At 56.4% G+C, this 24,795-nt stretch overlaps 1 protein-coding gene and 1 long non-coding RNA gene across 2 annotated transcripts; both read left to right on the top strand.

Moving 5' to 3' along the window:
- Nucleotides 1–19,782: 19,782 nt before the first annotated feature.
- Nucleotides 19,783–22,280, top strand: LOC122211569. Its single transcript, XM_042924800.1, has 3 exons — nucleotides 19,783–19,911; nucleotides 21,159–21,551; nucleotides 21,979–22,280. Exons 1-3 carry the CDS (start codon nucleotides 19,839–19,841, stop codon nucleotides 22,278–22,280), a joined length of 768 nt encoding a protein of 255 aa, XP_042780734.1. The 5' UTR covers nucleotides 19,783–19,838.
- Nucleotides 22,281–22,743: 463 nt separating this feature from the next.
- LOC122211736 lies at nucleotides 22,744–24,795 on the top strand. Its single transcript, XR_006198795.1, has 3 exons — nucleotides 22,744–23,701; nucleotides 23,915–23,997; nucleotides 24,255–24,795. It is a non-coding gene; the product is annotated as an uncharacterized LOC122211736 (long non-coding RNA).

The following is a 24,795-nucleotide window of genomic DNA, read 5'->3' as shown; positions in this document are numbered from 1 at the left end:
CTCTTACTGTATACTCTTTACATCATTTGTTGTCCTAAGAGGGCAGACACCGTGTCTATCTAATTCTCATTACACAATGGCAATAAATGTGATAATCGCTGTAACAGAGACTTGGGATCATAGTCGAGCAAACGCCCGTGCTAATTGCGGCGAACAATGGAACGAGGCCTCGACTCAACGTTAATTAAAAGGCAATCATCTTAAAAATACTTTTGAAAAGCTTCCCTTTAATAACTGCCCACGTATTTTTGGATGTGTAGGATCTTAGAGATGGACCGAATGTCAGAGGTCATTACCCCATCCCCTCGCTAGCAGCCTCTGCCTGGACCCTTACTACTTTGTAGCTCACTACTTTGCCTAGGACCTAGTTAACCTAGTTTTCTTATTGTAAAACATATCAGACCTGCAGAAGAGTATATGGAAATCTACGTGTCAGTTGAAAAACCATAATAAAACAAACGTGCTTAAGGACCTACCACTCAGGGAAAGAAGCTACCACACCCTGGGATTTTCTTTGCTTCTCCCGTTTTCATCCACGTTCAGCGTTTAGATCACCCTAACTGTGGAAGGCTCTTCCTTATATGGAGCTGAAATGTGTCACCCTGACATGACTACCCATGACTCCTAGCTCTGGGCACTGGGGCTGTGCCGATTAAGTGGAATGTTTCTTCCATGTGACAACCCACCAGCTCTTTGAAGGCAAGTATTATGCCTTTTGTAAGGAATTACTGGAAGAAACATCCTTATTTCCTTTCCTCTTCAAATGTGGCTTCAGTAACTAAACACAGCCCTCTTCTGATTAGCAAAGTATGGAGTGGGACTGTTCCCTCTTTGTTTGGGCACTCTCATTCCCTCTCTTTTCTCCCTTTCTCTCTCTCCCTCCTCTCTCCCTCTCTCCCTCTCCCTCCACCCCCCACCTTAAAATGGCCTTGGATAAGATTGACTGTTTCAGAGGCCATAGCGTACTGCTGAGTAGATAGTCAAAATCTCTATGGCTTTCTTACGAGAACCGTCCAGGTCTTCTGTTAAGGCGTCTCGAAGTCTAAATGCCAGAGTTTACATTAATTACGTTACTTCTTGTCAACTTTGTATGGTTGGTTTCGATCTGTTATTCATTCCAGCCTCCTGTCTATATCATCTGGATTTATTGGAATATATCATTGTATGATGTCCTGGTAGAGAGACTCTACTCAGAGCAAGCATGAAGCAGACTTCTGCAGAATACATTAAAACGTCGACGTGAACCTACTCCAAACACAATCAAATATTTTCTGACGGGTTCAGAAGTCACTGCAGGATCCCGTAGTGTGTCCTCAATTATCGTACCTTTGATCTGCAGGATGCCGGTTAGTGGGGTTGGAGGTGATGGGATTCCAAATAGCAGAGTGCTTAGTGAGGGAGACTCTGGTAGAGAGTTAAAGCCGCTGTGGAAAGGAAGAACATCAAAGGAAAAGTACTCGTTATGCTGGCCGCAGGGAGAGGGGAGTGGGGGTTCCTGTAAAGTAGTTGGACATCGTAAGGAACTGGAAATCTATCATATTTTGGCATCAATTAAGAAGGCGGAACTTCTCGATGCATGTGCCGCCAGGACATTTTTGTCTGAACAATAGATTCTTGCAATGGGCTGGGTTAATGCGCTTGCAAGAATGCCTCAAGACCAGGTTCCTTGGCACAACTAAACAAACCAAAACGAAGCACCGTCATTATAAAAACAAGTCTTGATTTTGCAGCAGAAGTCTGGGCTGCTAATATTTGAAGGAGAGAAGAAAAACTCGAAACGCGGAGGGAAAACACCCTGGCGTGCACGTCTTCCTCCTGGCTGTTGGGAAAACACCCCGGGCGCAGAGAAGGGCGCTGGAGACGCGCAAACACACACGCGCAAGTGCCGTCTTGTCCGGCTTCGACGCTGTGCAGACCGAGCCCTCTCCTGCCCCTACATGCCAAGCTGGTCCCGAACCGGGTTACTTTCTCTCAAGTTCCTCGTGGAAAATATTTTGCCCTGAGACGCTAATTGAGCCCGAACGTTTTAATTGAACCTCATTACTTGAGCCCTGTGAAGGAGGTGTGGGTCCCCCGGGTCTGCAAAGGGTGGGAGGGGACAGCTCTGGGCGACTCGGTGGCCTCTGGGCGCGACACGCCCCGCCTCTGGGAGCCCGGTTGCTTGTGGCAACTTTCTGCGTCCCTGGTCCTCATTTATTTCACGTACTTCACGCCTTGGCCAACGGAGGCCTTCACCTGGATGCAGAGAGGGAAGTAGCAATTACATGGGAGTCAGGAGAGGCTCTCTACCGTTGGGGAGGCCAGAATTTGGGGAACCTCCACCCAATCAGCCACGTACCCCCACAGCTGATGCCGTTCATTAGTTAGGTGCTCGGTTCTTCCCTATTCTGCGGAACACGAAAGGTCAGACGCGTGGACCAGTGGAGCAGTCTGTTCTGTGGAACGGAACTGGCCTCCGGCGGCCAGCACGCTTTGTGCAGCCCGGTGGTATTCCTCCCGGGACCGCGCCGAGCCAGAGTCCGAGCCACTCACAACAGCTCAGCTGCTCAGGTTGCTGGCGTAGCCTCACTTCTCCGATGAAATAGCTCTGACATCGTGGGCCTGTTGGCCGAGATCGCGAGGACCGTTCTTTACCAGTGGAATAAAAATAGGTGATATAGGGGCGCCTGGGTGGCTCAGTCGCTTGAGCGTCCGACTTCGGCTCAGGTCGTGATCTCGTGGTCCGCAGGTTCGAGCCCCGCGTCGGGCTCTGTGCCGACAGCTCGGAGCCTGGAGCCTGCTTCAGATTCTGTGTCTCCCTCTCTCTGCCCCTCCCCTGCATACAGTCTGTCTCTCTCTCTCTCTCTCAAAAATAAATAAACATTAAAAAAAAATAGGCGTTATAAATGCCTGATGCGATAGCCCCTTTACAAGTGCTGACAGAGCAGAATGCATGCCTGGTTCTGGAAGACATTTTTTCCAGAAAATATGGTAACTCTTTAAATTTGTATGACAGTATTTTTTCAAAGAGTTTTTAAAATGTATTTATTTTAAGAGAGACAGAGCGTGCGCGGGGGAGGGGGAGAGAGAGAGGGAGAGAGAGAATCCCAAGCAGCCTCTGTGTCGTCGGCACAGAGCACGACGTGGGGGCTTGAACCCACAAACCGTGAGCCGAAATCAAGGGTTGGCCGCCTAACCGACTGAGTCACCCAGATGCCCCTTTCCAAAGCATTTTTTTATTTTTTTATTTTTTTATTTTTATTTTTTTATTTTATTTTTTTTTAGTAATCTCTACGCACCATGCGGGTCTTAAACTCACGACCCCGAGACTGAGCGTCTCACGCTCTACCAGTTGAGCCAGCTGGGTGCCCCAGGTCTTGTACTTTAATTTTCATGTATCCATTATTCGTTCCGCAACAAGTCCTGCATCAGGTGCCGGCACACACACTCTGCCAGACTCGGGAGGGACGCGGCTCACCGAGCTTGGTTTCCTCTGACTGTAGACACAGTTCCGTTAGCAATACTTTTTCAAAGGTGTGAACCACAGGCTATGTAAGGCAAGCGTAGGGACAGAGTTTAATATCCTAATCGAGTGTCACATAAACAGGCTCATCTGGTTCATTAAATTCTACGTGTTCATTCCTTCAGTAGATATTGGCTGAGCACCTGTTATGAACCAGGCACCGTGCTAGGCATTAAGGGCACACAGATGATCGTGACCCCGGTTTCTGTGTCAAAGGGCTGAGAACCCAACGGGAGAGGTGGACGCGTAAGCAGGCAGCTCGAAGCGGTGTGGCACAAGGTGCCAGAGCCCGGCAGCCTGCCCCACGGTGCTTCCCGACACTTTCCTTCCGGCTGGCAGAGCTCTCTTCCCGTTACAAAGTGCAAATGCTTTCCTAGCTTCCCTTGTAACTAGGAAAAGGGCATGTTACCAAATCCTGCCCTGTAAATTTACTGGAAGGATTCTGGCAAAGATTTTCCCTTGAAGAGAGAGATTCCCAGAGAGGGATTTCCGACCCTGCATCTCCCACTGTTAGGACTGAATTGTCCCCCCTCTCCCCCCACTCCTTATGTGGAAGTCATAACTCCCAGAACCTCAGAACATGACCATGACTGTAGTTGGAGATAGGATGTCTACAGAGGGAGGTAAATTACAATGAGGCCTTTAGGGCCAAGAGACTTGCAGACACGCTAACTTAGAACCTTGGCATCACTGGATCAACTCTGGAACCATCCGCTGTGGCGTTTGTCGTGAAGAGACAGTAAAGCCCCTAGTGTCTAAGCTGCGTTAGATGTGGGAGTCCTGAACCACGTGCATCCTGACTGATGACGCAAGGATGGAGGCCGTGTCGTACGGAGGTGGGTATGGCAGGGACACCCAGAAGAAGTGTCCAGTGGCAACTCAGCCTGGGTTTTTAAAGATACGTAGAGGGTGCCTGGGTGGCTCAGTCAGTTAAGCACCTGATTCTTGGTTTCGGCTCGAGTCATGATCTCACGGCTTCGCGGGTTTGAGCCTCACGTCGGGCTCTGCGCTGGCAGCGTGGATGGAACCTGCCTGGGATTCTCTCCCTCCCTCCCTCTCTCTGCCCTTCCCCCACTCATGCTGGCTCTGTCTCTCCCAAAATAAATAAGCTTGATTACAAAAATAAAAAAAGTAAAGATATGCAGAAAGTCATCAGGTGAGAAGCTGGACAAAGGGTGTTTCAGAAAGGCAGGGTCACCCCAAGAGCAGAAGCCACCAGCTTTGCGAGAGACATGAGGTAGCTATGAGTCTTTGGTGTCGTAGGAGGGGGTGGGCAGGGCTTGGGTTGAGGAGTGAGGCCTTGACCCCCTATGAAGGGTGTGCCTTCCAGCCTGACTGTTCCCTCTGGGAGAGTCTGCTGCTCCTTCTGTGGCCTTGGCCAGACTGCCATGAGCAGAGGCAGGGATCCCAATCAGGAGTTTCAGGAGAGCTCAGGAGAGAGGAGGGAGCAGAATTCAGGTGGAATGGAGAGGGGGAGGGAAAACTGACAGCAGAAAGTTGAACTGTATCCCAAATGCCAAACGTTGTCCCTTTGTGTCACTTTTTATGAAAAATCTAAAGAAGGACCATGTACTTCCCTGTGTTTTTTCAACAGAGTTGGCTAGATTTCAAGTAGCCTTTTCTTGCTGACTCATGGTCGTCACTAGGGAAGAGAGGCGTCACGGCACAGGAGAAGGGTGTGCTAGACATCGTAAGATCTGCCTTTACTCCCAGCCCCACGCCCGCTAACCCGTGTGGTCAGGGAAAAGGTCACTTCGCCTCTCTACTTCTCTTCTCCTTGGCCACCTACTTCACAGGCTTGCTGTGGGCATAGACTCAGAATCCGTGTGGAAGGGCTGGGCCAGCCACCAGACACTGTCTTCGGAGGCATTGTGACCCTTTTTCTGGAGCCAAGCGGCCTATGACACAACGCTGCGTCCGCCCTCGACTCCTACTGTCTTTTGCTGTTGGGTTGTTGGCTTTCTCTTCCCCCACCAGACGCTCGCCTCGCTAGAAGGCCTTTTGCCCACGCCCCACCTTGACCTCCCCGGACCACGGGCTGGGAAATCAGAGGCCAGCCTCTGAATACTTTGTCCGGCGTGGCTCAGTAAGTAAGGCTCTGTGTGGAGGCCTGAGCACCTGGCTTTGGTTCAAGAGCTTTGTGTCAGCTATTTTGGGGGCCTAAAGGCCTTGTCCACGTCTGGATTGGCTGCTGCGTTCCGCAGAACCGAGCTCGTTGGGGCCGGGCCTCCGGGGTGCTGGGACGACCGAATGAGGTGTCCAGTGTTCATCCGTTCTGCTCAGTCGGTTCTCTTTGTCTGTCGTGAGGCCGGGTGCGGATTTATCCCCACCACGGATGCGCCATGACGCGGAATCGGTCCCGAACCGTGGCTGCAGCCGCTCCTTGGATTTCCTTCTTGAAGGATTTAGGGTCCCCGAGTTCCCTCCTTACCGCCTTTGCCGTCTAAGGGGTCCTTGATCAGCACGTTGAGGGGCTTGCAGCCTCTCCCACTGACAGGGAACTTGGGATGTAAGGCCCAGACATGGGACGTGGGTGGTCTGTTGAAATAGAGAATTCAGTGAGTCGGTGTATAGAGTGTTCAACGCCTGATGCACGTAACTTAGGTGTGTTTGCATCATCTGAGTCTCAGTTTCCTTACTTGGAGTGCACGGCCACCGCCTCGTTGCAAGGAGCCACCGTCACGAAGCTTCTAAAGCCCTTAGCACAGACCCTGGTGTGAAGTCTGCCCACGAAACAGAAGGGGGTGATGCTGGTCTGAGAAAACTAGTCCTGGGAGACAGTGAGGCCGAGGGGCACGGAGTCTGAGCTCCTTAGGACAGAAGGGGAGCACGGGAGCTGTTAGGACACAGGGAGGGGTGTTCAGAGAAGAGGGCTCGGTGTCTGTGTCGGGCGGGCTCGAGACCACAGTCTGGATTTCGAATCATCCAGTGAGGTAACTCCTGGGATCTGGGCAGGCTGGGTTCAAGGGTGCAGAGAAGAAACATCCAGGAGGCTGAGGTGTTTGGGGACCATGGGCAAGTCTGAAGGTTTCATTTTGTATCAAGGAGCTCTCTGTGGCCTTTTGCATCCTGGGTGTCCTCCCCCACATCTTTCCTGCCTGGTCCCCATCGGGTTGCCCTGTGTGCCCGACTGCAGACGGCCAAGCGTTCTCCCACGCTCCTCTCTGCAGAGGTGGGAGCTATTTCCGCAGCTCCTGAATCTCGGCTGGTCTTCGGCTGCTCTGACCGACAAAGGACAGCCGTAGCGACCCGGAGTGAGTCCTGGCTGAGCCTTCAAGAGGCTTTGCAGCTTCTACCTGTTTCTCTCGTGGCCCGGAGCCACCGCCCGCCAGAGAAAGCACACACAAAGACCCCAGACTGCACGGACTGGGACAGGCACCAGCCTTTCCCCCATCTCAGGCAAGACACCACACACATGAGGAAAGACATCTTGGACCCCCCAGCCTAGCTGAGCCACCAGCTGAAACCACCGGGTAACTCCAGTCTGAGCAACAGGAAGCACAAGAATTGCCCCGCCGGGTCCTGTCCAAACTCCTGACCCACAAAATCATCCAAAATAGTAAAACAGCTCTTGTCTTAGGCGGCTAAATTTTGGGGTGGTTTCCTATGCAGCAATAGAAAACAGAACCAAATAAAATAAGGCTTATTTGCAATATTTTGAATGGGAACAAGGAGTTTCAGGGATCAGAAGGACTCCTCATGGTGTCTCCATCAAAGTATTCCCGAGATAATGATTAGCATATGGTAGGCTGTCAACCCCATCATTGTTGCTAATCATGGACTGAAGCTCACTGACCAGAGAAAGCCGATGATGGATTCGTCTCATGCCTGCTACTCAAATGATCTCATGCGTAGACAGCAGAATTTGGGAGAGAATCAGGGCATATTTGGGAGAGGAGGCCTGCCCTTCGCCTCCCACTGAATATGGGAAGAGGGTGGAAGGCATCTGGGCAGAAAGGACTGGACTCAGTTTCCAGAACTCGCCAGCTCTGTTTTCCTTCAGTCCTAAGTGGACAAATACAAACTCAGCCCTCGGAGGGCCAGCTGTAGGCACAGCCTGGGATTGGTGGGGACCACCCCGTCCCTGCACTCAGATCCCCAAATCGCGGACGGCTGAGTCACGGAGAAGTTCTGTGCTCGGGTCACCCAGCACGTCGGTGGGAGAGCTGGATGTGGGGTCCTGGCTCTCCTGGGCTCTCTTCCAGGGGCATTTTCTAGGCACCGTGATGCTTCCTTCACTCCCATTGGTGAGCACAGGAGCACACTTCAGTAATAATCATCTGGCAATTTTCTAGAACCCTGATTCCCAGAGGGTCAGCCCTCTTTGCTAAGCGTTACCTTCCGTCACTCTGAGGAGGTAGGTGGGGCGGGCGTTGGTCCTTGGTTCGCCGTCTTTGACAGGCAGTGGGCTTGCACGGAGCTCAGAGCTCAGCAAGAGGTGGCTGGGTGCCGTGGGGAGAATTTCGAAGGGGTCAGTCCAGTCCTGGGATATGGCATCTGCTTCCTCCGAGTGGGTGGGGGGAGGCAGGGAGCCATGAGTAAGCAGGCTGAGCAATTAGAGTGTAGTGTCGCTCCTGGAACCGGGCAGGGAAGGAGGGCAGACGTGCTGGTCACAGGAGGCCTCTCGGAGGAGGTGACAGGCACGGGTCGGGAAGGAGGAGTGACAGCGGGTATCTAGGAACAAACGTTTTGTGCAAAGTTGCAGAAGCAGAGACAAGCACGCTCATGTGCGAGGCCTGATAAGAAAATCGCCTGAGACAGAGCACAGGCTGAGGAAGCAGAGACACGGCGGGAGGTCTGGACTGAGGAGCCCGTCCTCCGATCTGGGGGCCCCAGGCATGAGGCATCTGGTCCCAAGGCCAAACCTCCATCCACGCCCCTGACTTCCCTCTGCGGCTTTAGGCCTCCCGCTAATCCCGCTAATCCCGCAGCATTTGCCGAGAGCCCAGAGCCGGGCCCTGCCTGAAGCCCCGTGCACACTTCTCCTGTGACCGAGGGGAGTCTGCGCTTGGTCCGCAGGAGGCCGGAGCACGACAGCGCTGGGAGATAGGGTGACACAGGCTTGGCACCCTGCCATGCGGAGCCCTCCTTGTTCACGGTGGCAGGGGCAGGGCGGGGAAGGGGCCCAGGCTGCCGTGGCCCCCTTGGCATGGGAGGGATGGCCTGCTTAGGGCGGGCTGCCTCATTTGTGGGGCCCGGGGCTCAAACATCACTTCAGGATGGAGACGGCGAGTCCCGGTCCTCCCGAGTGAGGGACCCAGCGCCACCGTCTGGATTGCGGCCCTGGAACTCAGCGGAGGGTCGCTGTGGAGACGAAGGAGGGCCAGACCTGGGTTAGCGGTTACTCAACGCTGTGCTCAGGAGATCGCTCAGCGCCCTCCTTCAGGGAGGGCGGGCGGCGGGCAGGGAACTGGTGCTACCAGATGGGAGCCGAGGGCAAGGCCGTCGTCTGGCAGACCGTTCTCAGAGGACCTGTAGCTCCTGGAAACTGGGGGGGGGGGCTGCCCCCCGGTGAGGCTGGCGGTGCACCCAGCCGGAGTCTCACGCTGTGTGCGGGCACGTGCGTGCCTGGGACACGAACGCGGGAGAGCATCTGGGCACTTCCGTGAGCCCCTCTCCATTTAAGGATCCCTTGAAGTGCGTCTAGCCCTGCGCTCAGTAAGGAGGCCAGGAGGCAGAGACCCAAGGGAACGGACAGTCAGCGTTCCTGGCCTCAAGGGATGTTTGCTCTCTGATCGTGCATATAAGGGTTCTAAACATTAAATGATTAGAAGACGATGCCAAATAACGTGTAATTATGCTGTCAGTTAAATACGACAAAGCCCCAGAGTACGGGCCACGAGGATTACTTGCTGAGCGCGTCTGTAGAGGACAAGCCAGGTGGCTCTGACGAATCAGCGAGAGGGCTTCCTGAGCAGTGCGGCCCGGAAGGACTCCGAAAAGTGGCCGGGGCCGCTCAGAGCTGGCGTGGGAAGCGGGTGGGAGCGTTCACAGCTCGGGAAGGGAGAGCCGCGGGAGCCCTGCAGGTGACCAGACAGGCAGGGAGGGTACCAGGCAGAAGAGAAAGCTCCCGGGAGGCACAGACTTCTGGGAACCAGGTGCGTGGCCTTCAGCATCATGGCACCTCTGTGAGCCTTGACTTTCTCCTAAGATGGTAATATCTGCTGTTCAAGGGTGTTCTAGGGATTGGACAATCAACATAGAGCCTGGCACAGAGCTGGGGAAAAAAAAAACCCAACAGGTTGGCTGCAATGACAATTATTTTGAAGACACAGTGAGTAGGGTCAGGTTATGGAACGGTGCCCTGCATCAAATCCTGGCTCCGATCCCCGTCAGCTGGGCTCATGTGCATAATGTACTTAACCTCTGAGCCTGTTTCTTCATCTAAAGCCAGAGTCGAGAGCGTGTCCGTCTTGTTGGGGGAGTAAGCGTAGAACTCTACGTCACACAGAAACACTTAGGAGGGCGCCTGGTTCCTGGTGACCAAGAAATGTCAGCTCTCGTGATGGTTCATCCCAGCCGCACGGTGAGGCTCCAGTTGTCGAGGAGGCTCGGAGGTTAAGTGACTTGTCCAAGGGGACCCAGGCAGCTTCATCCCTTCTAGGACGAGAAGACAGAAACGGTCCACACTGCCTTCCTCCTGCCCCAGATGGAAGCAGCGATCTGCGCTGCCCAGGTGATGCTCAGTACAGTCTGACCCGCAATGCGGTGACTCCCTCCAGGGTGACTGCCTGTGTCTTACTCATCCTTTGTGAACCAGCACCTGATGTCAGCCGGGCCCCCGAAGGTGCCGTTGACTTGAAAAGAAAGGAGGTGCCCGGGGTTGGAGCCCCGGAGCGGAAAGGGCCTCATGTGTATCTGGGGTGTCAGAGGAAAGAGTCAAAGGCGACTCCCAGGGACCGAGTCCAGGTCCGGAGGACAAGGGCGGAGCTGTTGGCACAGAACCAGAAGTTGGGAGAAGCTGATGGCTTGGGTCAGAGAGGAAAGTGAGGAAAGGGAGACACAAAGGTCAGGTTGAGACAGGTGGTCATGGAGAGACCAGGGCCATTTACTTAGGATTCTGGGCTATGAAAGTCCACTGGCAGCTGCCCACCCCCTCCCTGAGGACCAGCGTGTGACCTGGCCTCAAGGTCCGTGCCTTGGAGTTGTTCCTACAGGAGAGCCCTGAGACACATCCAGGAAACCACAGTGTCTAGAACACTTGCACAGCCTCCTGTCAGCGCCCAGAAAAGGAAAGGGAGTTGGTCACTCCGAGGAGAGGACGAGGAGCTGTGCATAGGGGGCGGGGAAGGGCTGGTCTAGAAGAGCTTCCCGGAGAAGGAGGGACAGGAGGAAGAGGAGGGGGAGGAAGGCAGGGCTCGGTTTTGGCCTGGAGGCAACTGCGAAGGAGGAGAGAATCAGGGGGAGATGCTTTTGGAGGGAGGATGGAGCTTCCTGCCTGTGGCTGGGACGCTGGGCATGGTCCCCAGGCCCATCCATCCTGGGGGGGGGCATTGCTGGAGGAGGAGCCCATCACAGCTGTCGTGAGGGGGCCCCAAGGAGATCTCTAGGGCAACAGGGACAAGAATAACCATTGTCATGCACCATTCCAGCTCAGCTTGGCTGCCTTCGCTCCCTGTGGGGGCTTTGCTTTCAGACTGGAGGACACCCGCACTCCCTCTGCCTCCCCCCCTTCTCTCTACTCCCCACCTCTCCACCTGGCTCCCAGTGTGCGGGATGGCTGGCCTTACCAGCTGTTTGCGACCTCACCTCAGCCCATCATGGTCCCTTCCTCCCATCCCCTCCTCCGTGGCTGCCAAGATGGGCGTCCCACCCTCTCCCTCTCCCCAGCTCTGACTCTCTCCCTGGGTTCGCTGAGAGCCATATCAGCCCCATGTCCATGAAGTGAAGGCCTGGAAGAGGCCACCTCTCTGTCCCTCTTGGGCTGCTGGCCCTGGTCCGTACCTGGGTATCTCCCAGGCCCTTCGCCTTCCTGCCACTCCACCCCCCCCACCCCCGACTTTGCCTCAGCACCACCCTCTGCCCCAAGCCCGCTACTGAGCTGTCAGGGACACACAACAGCTCCCTGCCCCTGGCCTAGGCCAGCTGTGAGTCCCTGGGGGATAAGGGCAGTTCAGCTTCTGGGATTTCCCCAGCCTGGGCCAGCAGGAAGTCTGCATGGAAAGGGAAACCTTATTCTTGGCCTCAGGCCAACTACGAAGCCAGACCAAAGTTCAGGCCAAGAGCCTGTTTCCCTGCTCAGCAGGGAACTCCCACTGACCCCTCCTCTTTAGGTCTGGAGGTGAGGCCTCAAGGCTCAGAGGGCAAGATAGGGTGGGGGCAGGAGAGAGAGGAGGCGCTGGGGTCCTGGGTGGGAGAGACCCCGTGCTGACCTCCGCCTGCATCGCCCTGTCCTGCCCGTCCCTGTCGTCAGCTGTCCAGCAGTGAGGTGGACGAGGTGTGGGCTGCCTCTGCTCTCCCAGCAGGTGTGTGCAGGCGGGTGTGGCCCGGACCTACGGCGTTGATCAGGGGGGTGTGGCAGCAGCAATCTCCCCCCACCCCGAAACCCAGTGTGTCCACAGAGCAGGGCCGGAGGGGGGCGTCCTCCACACGACTCTCATCCAGGACACGCAGGAATGAGGGGCAGGAGAGGAGGGCACCTGGCAACCGGCCCTTTCCTGTGGTGCCTCAGTTTCCCCTTCCTGGGCTGTTGTCTTTGAGAGGGACAAGCCCTGTGAATGGGGGTGGGGCCATGGCACCTTTCCCAGTGGTTCTGGCAGGTTAAGGGCCGCCTGTCACCCCACTCTTCCCTGCTCTCTACTCTGCTGCCCTCGTTCCTATCCCCTGCCCTGTTCCCTGGCTCCCAATGAACCCCCGGGGAACCCGCAGCGGCAAACACAAGAGGAACCGACAAGGGCCAGCCCCAGGGAGCGCGGGGGACAAGCTGACTGTGCACCCTGCACCTGCCCAGGCCGCCCTGGGGCCGCCCTTCCTCATCCCCCTCCCCCCCACTCCGCCCTGCAAACCGGGCTGGCTGCCCTCAGGCCTCTTCCCGGGGCCCAACCGGAGGCAGACACGGAGACCCGGGCAACGAGGCTGGGAAGGGCCCTGAGCACGGGCTGGGCTGCGGTCAGGGTCAGGGTCAGGGCGCGGGCCAGGGGCGCCCCTGAGTCTCAGCCTCAGCAGGTGCAGGGCCTGCGGGCAAAGCTGTGCCGGCAGCGCCCCCTGGCGGAAGGAGCTGCAGCGGCGGCCGCGCGCGGCCCGGTCTCCCAGCCCCGCCTGCAGGGCCCAGGGAGCAGGTCTCTCCCGGACCCTGAAGGTGGACGGCACAGCCCTGCACCGGGCCAGGCCAGGTCAGCTCCGGCCAGACCCGGGTCTGAGAAAGGCGTTCAGGGGGCAAGTTCTCTCCCGGTGCCTCGGGGCGTGCGTCCCTCCTGTTCCCTGGTTCCTCAGCCGTCCAGCGGGTGGTGGGTTATGGGGCAGCTCCGAGGCCCTTCTGGCCCTGGGATCCCAGGATTCTAGGTCAGGATGGACCCGATCTGGCTCCCTGATACCTGTCTGATCCCAATCTCCCAACTGTCCTGTCTGGGCTCACGTATGCTCTGGGCACCTGACCTCTGGCTCCTGGAACACAACAGCCCAGGTCCCGCCTGAGGCCATGACACGGGCTGTCACCTCTGCCCGGAGAGCAGCTCCCCAGATGTCCACGGTCACTCCTCACCTCCTCTGGTCTCCTCTCAGAGGGGTCCTGGGGAGGCCGCCCCGACCTCCTGGTGTGACCTTGAAACCACACTCCCGGGCCCTGAGCCTCCCCCCACCTGCTCTTTGCTCCAGAGCCCCTCCCCCTCTGTGTTGTGGGCACCGCCCACTGCCTTTCTCCTCCCAGTACAGTGAGGGGGGCGGAGCCCGGGCTGGGTGCTTCCTGCAGGGGTCTGTGCACCCAGTAGGAGCTCAGGAGCAGGCGTGGAAGGAAGGAGTCCACCGTGGGAGGGTCCGGTTGGGGGCAGACGGTGCACCCTGAACAGCTCGCGGTCGGTGCCTGCACGTGGTCCTGCCGCTGAGACCAAACAGGGGTCACCAGACAGGAGCGGGGGTGGGGGGGGGGGGCGTCCAGGAGCTGCCCTGTGGGGACAGAGAGAAGGGGCTGGAGGGAGAGGCCGGCCCGGCCCGGCCAGGCCGCTGTCGCTCAGCGTGTCCACACGCCGGCCACCCGGTTTGCCTGCATCGGGGACTCCGGGTGCGAGCGGGGAGGGTGAGTTCTGCGGGAGGCTCCTCAGAGTGGGGGCGGGGCACGAGGTCAGAGAAATGGGGGAGACGCAGCAGACGGGTCCCTGCTGACCTGTTCAGGGTCCGACTCCAGCGGGAAGAGCGGCAACGCTCTCATCCGGGGTTCCCGGCATGAGGGGCGCGGAATTCTCACTCCTGTCTTTTGGAGCAGAGGTGCTATGGGCTCCTGCTACGCCAGCGTCGGCTCGTCGCCTGCCTGGGAGACGCCACTTTCAGGACAAAGCTCCGCGCTGAGCCGGGCACCAGGCCTTCGGGGTCCCTTCCCGTCTCTCCAATCTAGCCCCCCCCCCCCCCCCCCCCCCCCAATGGCGATGCTTCTCCTTCCCGGGGATTCTCTGTGAGTCCCTGGACCTTTCTGCCCCTCCCACCCCTGGAGCCAAACTCAGCTCTCACCCCCTTTCCGCACCCCTGCCTGTGTGCTGTCTCCCCCATCCCTCTGCTTACTCCCCCTGCGTGAGGTGCGTCTTTGCTCCGCTGCCCCCCACCCCCCACCCCGTGCACCTGTTCCTGCCCCGGGGGGGGGGGGGCTGGCTCTGGGTCCCGGTGGCACAGGAGCTGCTGCTGTGGAGCAGGACGAGTGGCCCCAAACGGAAGGACGTGCACGGCTCCTCGTCCGCAGGGACAGCAGGTCCTCACAGGCTCTGGAAGAAGGGGGCCGTGGCCCCTCTGGTTCCCCCAGGCCCCCCTGAGTCCTTAGTAGTCTCTCCCTCAGGGACCCTCTCTCCGCAAAATGTAGTGGTCTCACCACCCAAATATGACGGGATTTTCCAGTGGATCGTGTTCAAGGATGAGTGTAGAAAATCAGAAAAGAGAAAATACAAGCAGCTCAGAAACCTGGGCTCATGTTCCAAGTTACTGGTGTTCTAGACACACAAGGGCGGTAAGTAGGGAGAAGTGTGAATTGTTCCCAGCATGTTCCTCGTCACTTACATCTATGAGTAAATCGCAAAAGGAGGAAAACAAAAACATTGGTAACAGGACAGGGATGCCCCGGCCACCCAGGAGTCTCCCTGTGTCCTCAAGAATCCCAAAGTCCCCGTCCCCAGACATAAGCCCTTGCCCGCCTCTCTCCAGTTGGACCACCTCCACAGGAGCACGAACGGGATGGTTGAGTTGGCCTGTCACTTCCCGGAATTTCTCTTGAAGAGAATTCTTGTGTTTCATCATTTTGGCTAGTTTTCTGTCCCTTATGAGATTTAAAAGTTTGTTATGTGCTCTGCACCTGTGAGCACTGCTATATTAAAGGGGTGGGCCATACACTGTCCAGGGCCTGACCCTTCCGGAGGTGTTTTTTGGAGAGGGTTACTTGCTCTCTGTTGTTGTGACTTTGGTTATTTTATTTCCCTACTCGTAGTGATGTTTTGGACCCTCCATCAGGTGTGCTTTGATTTGTTCCTTGAGGTAGTCCTGGAAAGGAGCACAAACAGACAGACAAACAGGAAACAAAAACATGCAAATTCACAAACAAATAAAACAGACAAACAAACAAAAACAGAAAACTAAAAACAATCCAAAAGCAGAAAAACAGAAAGACCAGCTACAAGTAAAGAAGAGGGTGGAGGCAGTGTGATGGAACATACAATGAGAGAAATGACGGGGGCAGAGGAAAAAGGAGAAAATAAACATTGGCCAGGCAGAGAGACTCAAAAGCTTAATTCAGAGAGAGAGAAAGGAAAATAAGGAAGGAGCCGGGGAGGGGGGGGGGGGTCTCTCCAGAGAGAGAGAAAGGAGCGTAAAGAAGGAGGTGTAGAACGTGTACCAAGAGAATGGATTAAATAGGTCTGTTTAGACAAACCAATAACCAGAGTAACCAGCCTAGAGGAAGGAAGAGATAAAGAGGAGAAATGGGGGGGAGAATATATCTATGTAACAAGAATTGTCCTAGAATTAATCCCGGCACCGCAGTAGCCCTGGCCTGGAGGAGGGGGCCGTCTGGTTCCACACCATCTATCCCGTGGGGTAGATACATTATCCAACACGGAGGGGTGTGGTTTAGTGCAGGCTGGTCCCGTCTCCACTGTGGGCCCTGAGAACCAGTCCCTGAGGCCCCGCCTTGGTAGTGGTGGGGAGAAAAATGGTGATTCCCCCCTTCCCCCCCGCCTTTTCTCCATGACCCGGTGTCCCAAATCACTCCTTAGGAGCCATCGTCACTGTGCTGCGGGTGCAGACAAGGCTGTCTGTCTCACTCCCACAACTCTTTTGCCCTGGTGCTTGGCTGGGAATGAAACTCCTGCTCTGTGTGCCCTGGTACTGGGGAAGTGCCTCCCGGGGTGAGGTCTTGGCTGGTTTTGTCCTGTGCCGCAGCACTTCAGGGGAGGGGACCAGTTTCTCCTGCTGTGGACTGCGCCCCTGATCTATCACCGAACCCAGAGGTGGCTCCCCTCCTCCCCAGGCGTGCGAACAGGGCAGCCGGCCCCAGTCTGAAGATGGGATCTGCAATTAGAGATCCTCTAACCTGCAGTTAGAGGTGGGATCCCTCTCTGTCCTCGTCTGAGATTTTATTCCCTTTTCTAGATACAGTTCTACGCTTCCCCAGCCACTCTTTCTCTTCCCTTTGTCTCTCCACAAAAGGGCATCCCTCCCCTCTGTACCTACACGGCCCCGTTTTATGTCCCCCAGTTCGCAATCACCCACCTGTTGTCCATCAGCTTGTCCCAGTTTCTCCCTGGTAGACTCAGTCTCTTTTCCTCCCAGACTCTTGGGGTTCAAAGTCCTTTGGCTTCAGCCCTTCTTTGTTTGAGGGATGTGGGAAGTATGGATCCCCCTACTTCTTCTCTGCCATGTTGGCCCCTCCAGCGATGACTGTAACTTTATAGGAGGTCTTGAAGGAGGGGGTGTCGGTTGTCCACCTTTGCTCTTCTGTAACATGGTGTGGGCTCCTCTGGGTCATTTTCTCTCCACGCAAACTGTACAATAACGTGATCAATATCTACAACATGACTTGCTGGGATGTAGATTGCAGTTGACCAAATGTACAGATCAAGTTAGGAAGAATGGACATCTAGACAATATTGAGCATTCTTATCCATGAACATGGTCTATCTCTGCATGTATTTAGTTTTCTCTGATTTTGTTTATCAGGTCTTGTAGTTTTCCTCACAAAGCTCTTGGGCATATTTTATTAGATTTGTACCTAAATAGTTCGCTTTTGCATTGTCAGTGTAAACGGTACTGTGTTTTCAGAATCAAATTCCATTTCTTCGTTGCTGGTGTGTAAGTGAGTAATTGAGTGTCATGTCGGAAGCTTGTGTTTCCTGCAACCGTGCTATCATCCTTTGTCAGATCTAAGAGTGCTTCTTATTCTCGTGTTGTGTAGATTCTTTTGGATTTCATACATTGAAATCCATATCACTTGTTCATCAAGTTAGTTTTATTTCTTCCTACCCTGTCAGTATACCTCTTATTGACTGCTTTTGTCTTATTGTAGGAGCCTAGACTTCAGGTACAACCCTAAAAAAGGGCGGTGATAAGGCCATCCTTGCCTCGTTTCTGGTCTTAGAAGGAGCCCTTCCAGTCTCTCGTGGTTACCTATGATGTTAGCTGTGGTGTTTTTGATTTAATTTTTTTAATGTTTTTATTTATTTTTGAGACAGAGAGAGACAGAGCATGAGCGGGGAAGGGGCAGAGAGAGAGGGAGACACAGAATCTGAAGCAGGCTCCAGGCTCTGAGCTGTCGGCACAGAGCCCGACGCGGGGCTCGAACTCACAGACTGTGAGATCGTGACCTGAGCTGAAGTCGGACGCTTAACCGACTGAGCCACCCAGGCGCCCAGCTGTGGTGTTTTTGGAGATGATCTTTATCAAGTTAAAGAAGTTCCCTCCAATTCCTAGTTTACTGTAAGTGTATTATCATGAGTGAGTGTTGGGCTCAGTCACATTTGGAGTCAAAGAAAACAATAAAGAAACTTAATTTTGTAGAGGAACACCACCGAGGAAGTTAATACTAATACTTATCTGCCCAGGTAGACCCTGTCTTCCCTGCTTACTGAGACACAGAGTAAAGTGGAGATTATTCCACTCGGACAAATAGCACATATACCTTCCAAGCCACCAAAAATAATTTAGGACAAACTAGTTTATTCATTTTAATTTTTTTTAAAGTTTATGTATTTATTTTGAGACAGAGAGAGCAAGAGAGCGAGCACAAGCCTGGCAGTAGGGAGGGGGAGAGGGGGAGGGAGAGAGGGAGAGAGAATCCCAAGGAGGCTCCCTGCTGTTAGCACAGAGCCCGATTCAGGGCTTGTTCTCATGAACCCTGAAATCATGACGGAGCTCATATCAGGAGGTGGATGCTTAACCGACTGAACTACCCAGACGTCCCAATAGGCTGCCTTTTTGATTTGTTGCTTTTCTTTGCTGTGCAGAAGGTTTTTATGTTGATGGGGTCCCAATAGTTCATTTTTGCTTTTGTTTCCCTTGCCTTCGGCAACGTGTCTAGTAAGAAGTTGCTCTGGCCGAGGTCAAAGAGGTTGCTGCCTGTGTTCTCCTCTAGGATTTTGATGGTTTCAGTTTCAGTTTTTCATCCATTTTGAATTTACTTTTGTGAGTGATCGAAGAAAGTGGTCCAGGTTCATTCTTCTGCATGTCGCTGTCCAGTTTTCCCAGCACCATTAGCTGAAGAGACTGTCATTTTTTCATTGGATATTCTTTCCTGGTCTATTGACGATGAGTTAACCATATATTTGTGGGTCCATTTCTGGGTTTTCCATTCTGTTCCACTGATCTATGTGTGTGTTTTTGTGCCAGTACCATACTGGGGACAGCCTTTTGGCAGGCTGTCCCCGTTACGGGACGGGAGCAGGGGAAGAAGGCGGTGTTGATGCTCTCTTGTCCAAGGAGCGCAGAGCAGGTCAGGGAGCCCAGAGTGGACGGGGGGACTCTTGGAGGCCACACGGTGGGAAGGGACAGGGGCTGGGATGTTGGGTCTCAGATGTCATGGTTAGGAGCCCAGTCCCTGCTCCGCCCTGCTGAGTGACCTGCGATGGTCGTCCAAAGCCTTAGGATGGGCTTCCACATCCCCAGAAGGGACTTCCCAGCCCATAGGCTGACTACCTTCAGTTCGTGTCCCCGGCCATCCTGGGGTCCAGCCTTAGGATCCGAGGCTCTGAGCAGCTGGGGGGAGCCTCCGTGGGCGGGGAAAGGGCACGACCGGCGGGGAGTTATGGGGCTGTTCCCCCAGGGTCCACGGGAGACAAGGTTCTCAGAGGTCGTGGGGCCCCGTCTGGGGAGAAGAGGCCTGACCCTCAGCAGGTGGCCGTGAGTCTGAGGCAGCCGAGCCTGTGGACGGAGGGGCCCGTCCCTGCCCCCTGCCTGTGTGTGAGAGCGGGCCCAGGGCTGGCAGAGCCTTAGGGGGACAGCTGGTGGGGTGATGCCCTGTTGGGGGGGGGGTTGCCCTGTGTGTGGGGGCAGGGCGGGTCTGGGTACCCAGAGGGCCTGGGGTGCCGGCAATAGGGAAATGCCCGTGTTTGCACTGGGGTGTGGGGGGTGGCCCCTTCCCACAAAGCGCTTTGTTCTTGTGCTCAGAGCGTCTTCCTTAGACACCCGACAGTTAAGTGCAGAGAAAATCAGAAAGGAGATTTGACTCGTTCAATGGTGTTAAGACAGAGGACAGGCCCAAAGCAGGGGGGTCACTGTGTCCCTGGTACAGTGGTTTGTGCGACTTTGGGCCTGGCCATCGGCTGGCCCTGGGGAGCAGGGCTGCCTGGGCAGAGTGTGAACCCAGGGAAACAGGTAAGGGGTCCCGCTGGCTGCCAGCTGGGGAGCTGAGATCGCCACGCTGGTCGTGCCCACAGGACGGGGCGTCTCCCACACAGCGCCTCACTGAGGGGGTTCCTATGTTTATTCCGCCATCATTCCCCGAGGGTCACTGCAGGTGCCAGAGAGAAGAGGAAGCATCTGAATGGCTTATCTAGACCAGCCAGCTTGTCCTAGACAGTTAGCTCCGCCCTTGGGGTGGGAAGAGCCTAAGAGTGTTCTGAGCAGAAGCTCGCCTCTTCTCTTGCCTCTGCCTTCTGGATGTTTCCTTCACAGCCAACTCGGCCCAGACCAAGCCTGAAGGAGGCAGCCTGTGATGGGAGCCCGCTCAGAAGACCCCCACCTGTGCTGGGCCTCCCGGCTCCTGGGGTTCAGCAGCCTCGTCCTCAGTGAGTGGCCCGGGCTCCCCGGGTGGGAGGCTGGTGTGCGGGGCAGGGAGGCGGGGGTCCCGTGTGTCTGATGTCTGTGGGGAACAGCCCGAAATACCAACTCTGTCAGGGAGCACGAGGGGGGCATCTGGCTCTGAGCCTATGGGTCTCGCTCCTGTAAACTAACAGGAAAAGCCAAGCACGGGGAAAGGCTGTAAGCGGACAGCTGACAGCTGACAGAAGAGCAGATCAAACAGTCATGTGACATGGTGACCAGGGTCTTTTGCAGGAGAGACGCTCGTTAAAATATCACGTGACCGGATTTTCCCTCCTCTATTCCGCAGAAGGCAAAAAGCTTGGTTGTTACGTGTCGGTCGCTGTCAGGACGGCACTGAGGCAGGCCTGTCCCCAGTACATGAACCTGCCTTTGGTGCACTGGACCCACCCACTGGGTTATCCCAGCGTATGCACGCCTATGTGTGGTGTATGTGTGTGTTAGATGTATACACCCCCGTATACGGTGGGTGTGCACAGAGGCTGGGGTATGTGCTTCCACTTGTGCACAGTCTCCAATCCAAGGCTACTCAACGCGACAGCGTTTGCAGAGACAAGAACAACGAACTCTCCGTCACACGTGGAGAGACCTCCAGTCCACGAGGGGACGTGTGCAACGTTAAATGAGATCCTTCCAGGTGTGCGGACTGTTCACACGGCTGGCCCGAGGCTGCCCTCAGTCCCTGCCAATGGCCGTCTCCACAGCGCAGCCCCCAACACGGCACTGGGGTCGTCACAGCAGCGAAAGACAGGGTGTGAGCCAGACGGACGTCTCACTCCCGTGAGACCTGCTGTCGTGAGTGACGTCCATCACTTTAGCTGAGCTCCGCTCCAGAGCAAGTCACAGGGCGCGGCCCCCACTCCAGGGCCCGGGCTCCCACAGCGTGTGGGCAGCCACGGTGGAAGCTGCCTCCTACGCTGGGCACCTGGCATCGGCCAGATGTGCTCGGGGCTCTCGACCCTGATGTTGTCACGTCCAGACTCTCAGAGTTAGGCGGCGAGGACACTGCGGGACAGCAGGTCAGGACCGGGTTCAAGGGGACGCCCCACGAGGACCAGGACCCGATTCCAGCATGGCTCCAAATTCTTGCTCTGTCCCGCCTCCCGGAGTCAAGGGAGTCTACTGGGCGGATTTCATGAGCACCACGGGTTCTGGGGTTTTCTCCTTATTGTCAATGACCAAACACTCACCGTGTCTGTTTCCAAAGCCCTAGGCGCCTTCAGCACTGTGGTCAACGGTTCTGGAACTCTTGGATCTCAAGTGGAGGATTCTGGAAACACGGTTTCTCTGACGGGAACTCAAGGAGGTTCTGTGTCGTTTCATGTGACCCGAAGTCCAGAATTAGCTCCAGGACTCAAGCTGGAGAAGATTTCTTGGGCCATTAAATTTGGAAGAAACTACACGATCATGCTGCACATGTCTCCTGGGGAAGATGTTCCAAAATGGGTCAACTTCCAGGACAAGCTCGAGAAGAGGGTCCATGTGCTCAACACCACGACCCTGAGGATTGACAACCTGACCCTTGAGGACAGTGGGCACTACTGGGCTCGAGTCTCCTTAACAGGAGGAAGAGAAAGGAACCGGTATTTCCACCTCACTGTCTACGGTAGGTGGTGGCTCCTCCCCCAATACATACTTACCCCTTCCTTTTGTCCCTGGGAGTGTCCCTGGCCCCCCTGGCAGGACCCCTTCCAGACCCCACCTTGAGGCTCTGGCTTCTCCCTTGAAACTGGACGCGGTGTGTTCACCACAAGTCGAGGCAGAGCTGACATCACGCCCGAGGCTTCACGCAGTGGCTCCCGTCCTCATAGCCACTCGCTGTCTATTTGGGTCAAGTCTGTCTTATCTGTAAAGTGGGGGGAGGATGCCATCCATCCTTGGGGGGAGGATGCCAGGGCGACAGTGAGATTCCGCCCAAGAGAGCATGAGGCGTGATGCTCCCCACTCACGTGACCCTGTGTCCTCTTGTCCCTCCTCCCCAGAGCCCGTACCCCGCCCCCGTATCTTGGCCCAGACTCAATCCGTCACACCAGACTGGTGCAATGTCACCCTGGAGTGCCACACCCCGGGAACCAGAGAGGACGTGAATGTGTCCTGGGAGAGCAAGGGCCTCCCCATGAAGCTGGAGCAGAGAGGGGTCCCACGACCGGCCCCCAACCCCTGGACCCTGGCTCTGAAGCTGCCCCTGAGCCAGCCCAGCCCCAGCATTACCTGTGTGGTTAGCAACCCACGGGACTGGAAAACTGCCACCAAGGACCTTGGGAAGTCTGTGCCCACGGTGAGTGCATCCTGTCAGAGGGGAGGGGACTCCCGGGGCTCAGGTCCCCCTGGGTGAGGGTTCCGGGCTCTGTCCCCCATGTTTAGGTCACCTCCTGCCACCATCACCCGTCCAGGAGGCTGGCAGGCACATCCCGCTTGCTTCTGCCTTTCGGTGTCTCTCTCCTGCTCCTCTGCACCCCTCACCCTGCTGGTCCAGGCAGCCCCCTCGGTACCTCACCCCTGCCTCATCCTTCAGTCCTTGTGTGTCCCAGGAGGTTTCCAGCAAGCGAGGGGGGAGAGTCAGTGGTCGGTGCCACCGACCAGAGGGAGACCGAGCCAGCCGCTGCCTGCCGGGTTCAGGCGTCGGGGCTCGTGTGCCCGTCTCCGGTCTCGGGGACATGCTTCCTGCCCAAGTGCTCGCCTGGATGCCCGGATGTGTCCTGGGCTCCCCAGGTTTCAGCCTCTGGCCAGGCTGCTCCTTCTTCCCCCAGACCTTCCAGTCCCACGTCCTCCCCTTCCCCCCCACTTACTCCCGTCCAGGGACCCCTTGCCTGCAGCTGCCCCACCGTGTGTGACCCCTGCCGGCCCACAGGAGCCCCCGCTGGGGTCCCGAGCAGCAGGCACTGACCTCGAGCGGGGCTCCTCACCTCGTTTGCTCAGGGCCCTGCAGGAGCCCCCGCTGAGCCGCCCTCACCCCTCGCCTCCTCTCAGGAGCACAGGGCCCCCCCCACCGAGAGCTGATGCTGTGGCCAAGGGCACCGGAGGGAGGGGCCGCGGCTGCTTCTGCTTTGCCTTCCTGTCCCACCTCGGCCTCCCCACCTGACTTGCTCACCGTCAGCATGTCCCCGAGTGAGCAGCGACCGGCTTGCCTGTGTGCCGCCTCGTCCCTCCACCCCATCGTCCCCCTGCTGCCTCAGCATCCCTGAGTCCCCGGGGAAGCTCGTCCTCAGTGACCTCTAACCTCTGGAGGAGCCTCCTGCCTCCCGCTCACCCTCCTCCCTCTGGCTCTTCCCTCAACTCAGTTCGGCCCTCCCCTCCTCCAGGAAGCCCTCCCTGGAGACCCGTGTACCGGCTGTGAACCTCTAGTGCACCGCCATGGCCCTGGCTGGCTGCCTTCGGCCTTTTCCCAGCCTTCCCCCACGGCTGAGCCGCTCAAGCGCCTGGCCCTGTCCTGTCCCTCTCAGCACCCCGGCCCCAAGCAGGGGCCCGGTGCTGGTTGAGCGACAGGACCTGCCGTGTTCCCCTCTCTCCAGCCGAGACCGGGTCCCTTCACATGTCTCCACGTGCCTGGCAACGGGCATGTGACGTTGTCTCTTGTCTCATCCTTCTTCACTGTCTGTGTGGGAGGCAAACAGGTCCTCATGGGCCGGATGGGTCTGCCCGCCTGCCTGACATCTTGGCGACTGTTGGTGTCAATGTGGGATTGATCGTGGGAGCTTTAGTGGTCGTGCTTCTGGTCATCGGGGTTACGGTGCGCATATGGCTGATGTGTGAGAGGTAGGCCTGGGAGAGGCAGGTGCATTTCGCTTTCCTGTGCATACATACTTCCCTTCCCCTGGGACCCTCGTCTCCCTTTCTCCTGCATTTTCCTGCTCAGGGAACATCACTGCAGAAGGCTGGTGGGTGTGGGCATGATCTTGGGGGTCATGGTGGTGGGGAGGGTACACGTTTCCGACATTCAGATGCAAGTTCGATCTGTGTGTGTCTCAGGGGCAGGATCAGAACAGAAAGGTTTAGACTCTGTTGTTGGCGTCAGAGAAGGAGAACACGAGACAGGAGACGGCAGAGATGAGGTGAGTCCAGGAGAGGAGGTCAGCCTGGGTTCTCCCGCGTCCCGGTGTCTGGGTGTGAGTGTGTCAAACCCAGGGATCAGCAGTTTCTGGCCTCGTTGCCTCTGTATCCCTCTCCAGACAGGGCAGAATTAACACGGGGTCCGTGCAGTGCTGGGCGCTTTGGGGGGAGGTCAGGTGAGCGGCATGGCATCTGTGCGGGTCCCTCTGGGGCCCCTCTGTCCCTCAGCTGTGGCAGGAACCCTCTGTCTGCGTTCCAGGGTTCGGGGGAACCACATCTCGAACAGGAGACACCGCTCACGACAGTCTACAGTGAGGTCCGCCACCCAGGCCAGGGCTTGAGGGTGATTTAACTGGAAGAAGCAGGGAATCCAGCCTCCCCCCGACACCTCTGTTGTGCGCGTGATGCCTGTGGCCCTGGTCGTGCCCCCTTCCCCTCTGACTGCTCTCAGCAGGGACCGGATTCATCCAACCTCAGTGAATCTCTATGCGGACGCGTCGTGCAGAAGTTGAGCAGAAGACACCCATCGCGGCAGATCGAGGGGGACCTTCGTCGTTAAACGAGTCCAAAGCTGTGGTCCGGTTCCGCTCAGCCTCAGCCCCTTTGGCAACCGTCAACGGAGCCCACTCTCCCCACGTCTGTGCCCCGTCCGTCGTCCTGTCCGGACCCTCGGCCTCTGGGATCCATCGATATGAAGTCTCACCTTCCAGCCTCGACCGGTTCACCACCAGCCAATTGTCAGTATGTGCATGTTCCTTCTGTCTCTCTCCCCAAATACATGTGCAAATAACCACTTTAAA

This window comes from Panthera leo, chromosome F3 (assembly GCF_018350215.1).
Source record: "Panthera leo isolate Ple1 chromosome F3, P.leo_Ple1_pat1.1, whole genome shotgun sequence".
In the NCBI taxonomy this organism is placed as follows: Eukaryota; Metazoa; Chordata; class Mammalia; order Carnivora; family Felidae; genus Panthera; species Panthera leo.
This window is presented reverse-complemented; position numbering and strand designations above follow the sequence as displayed.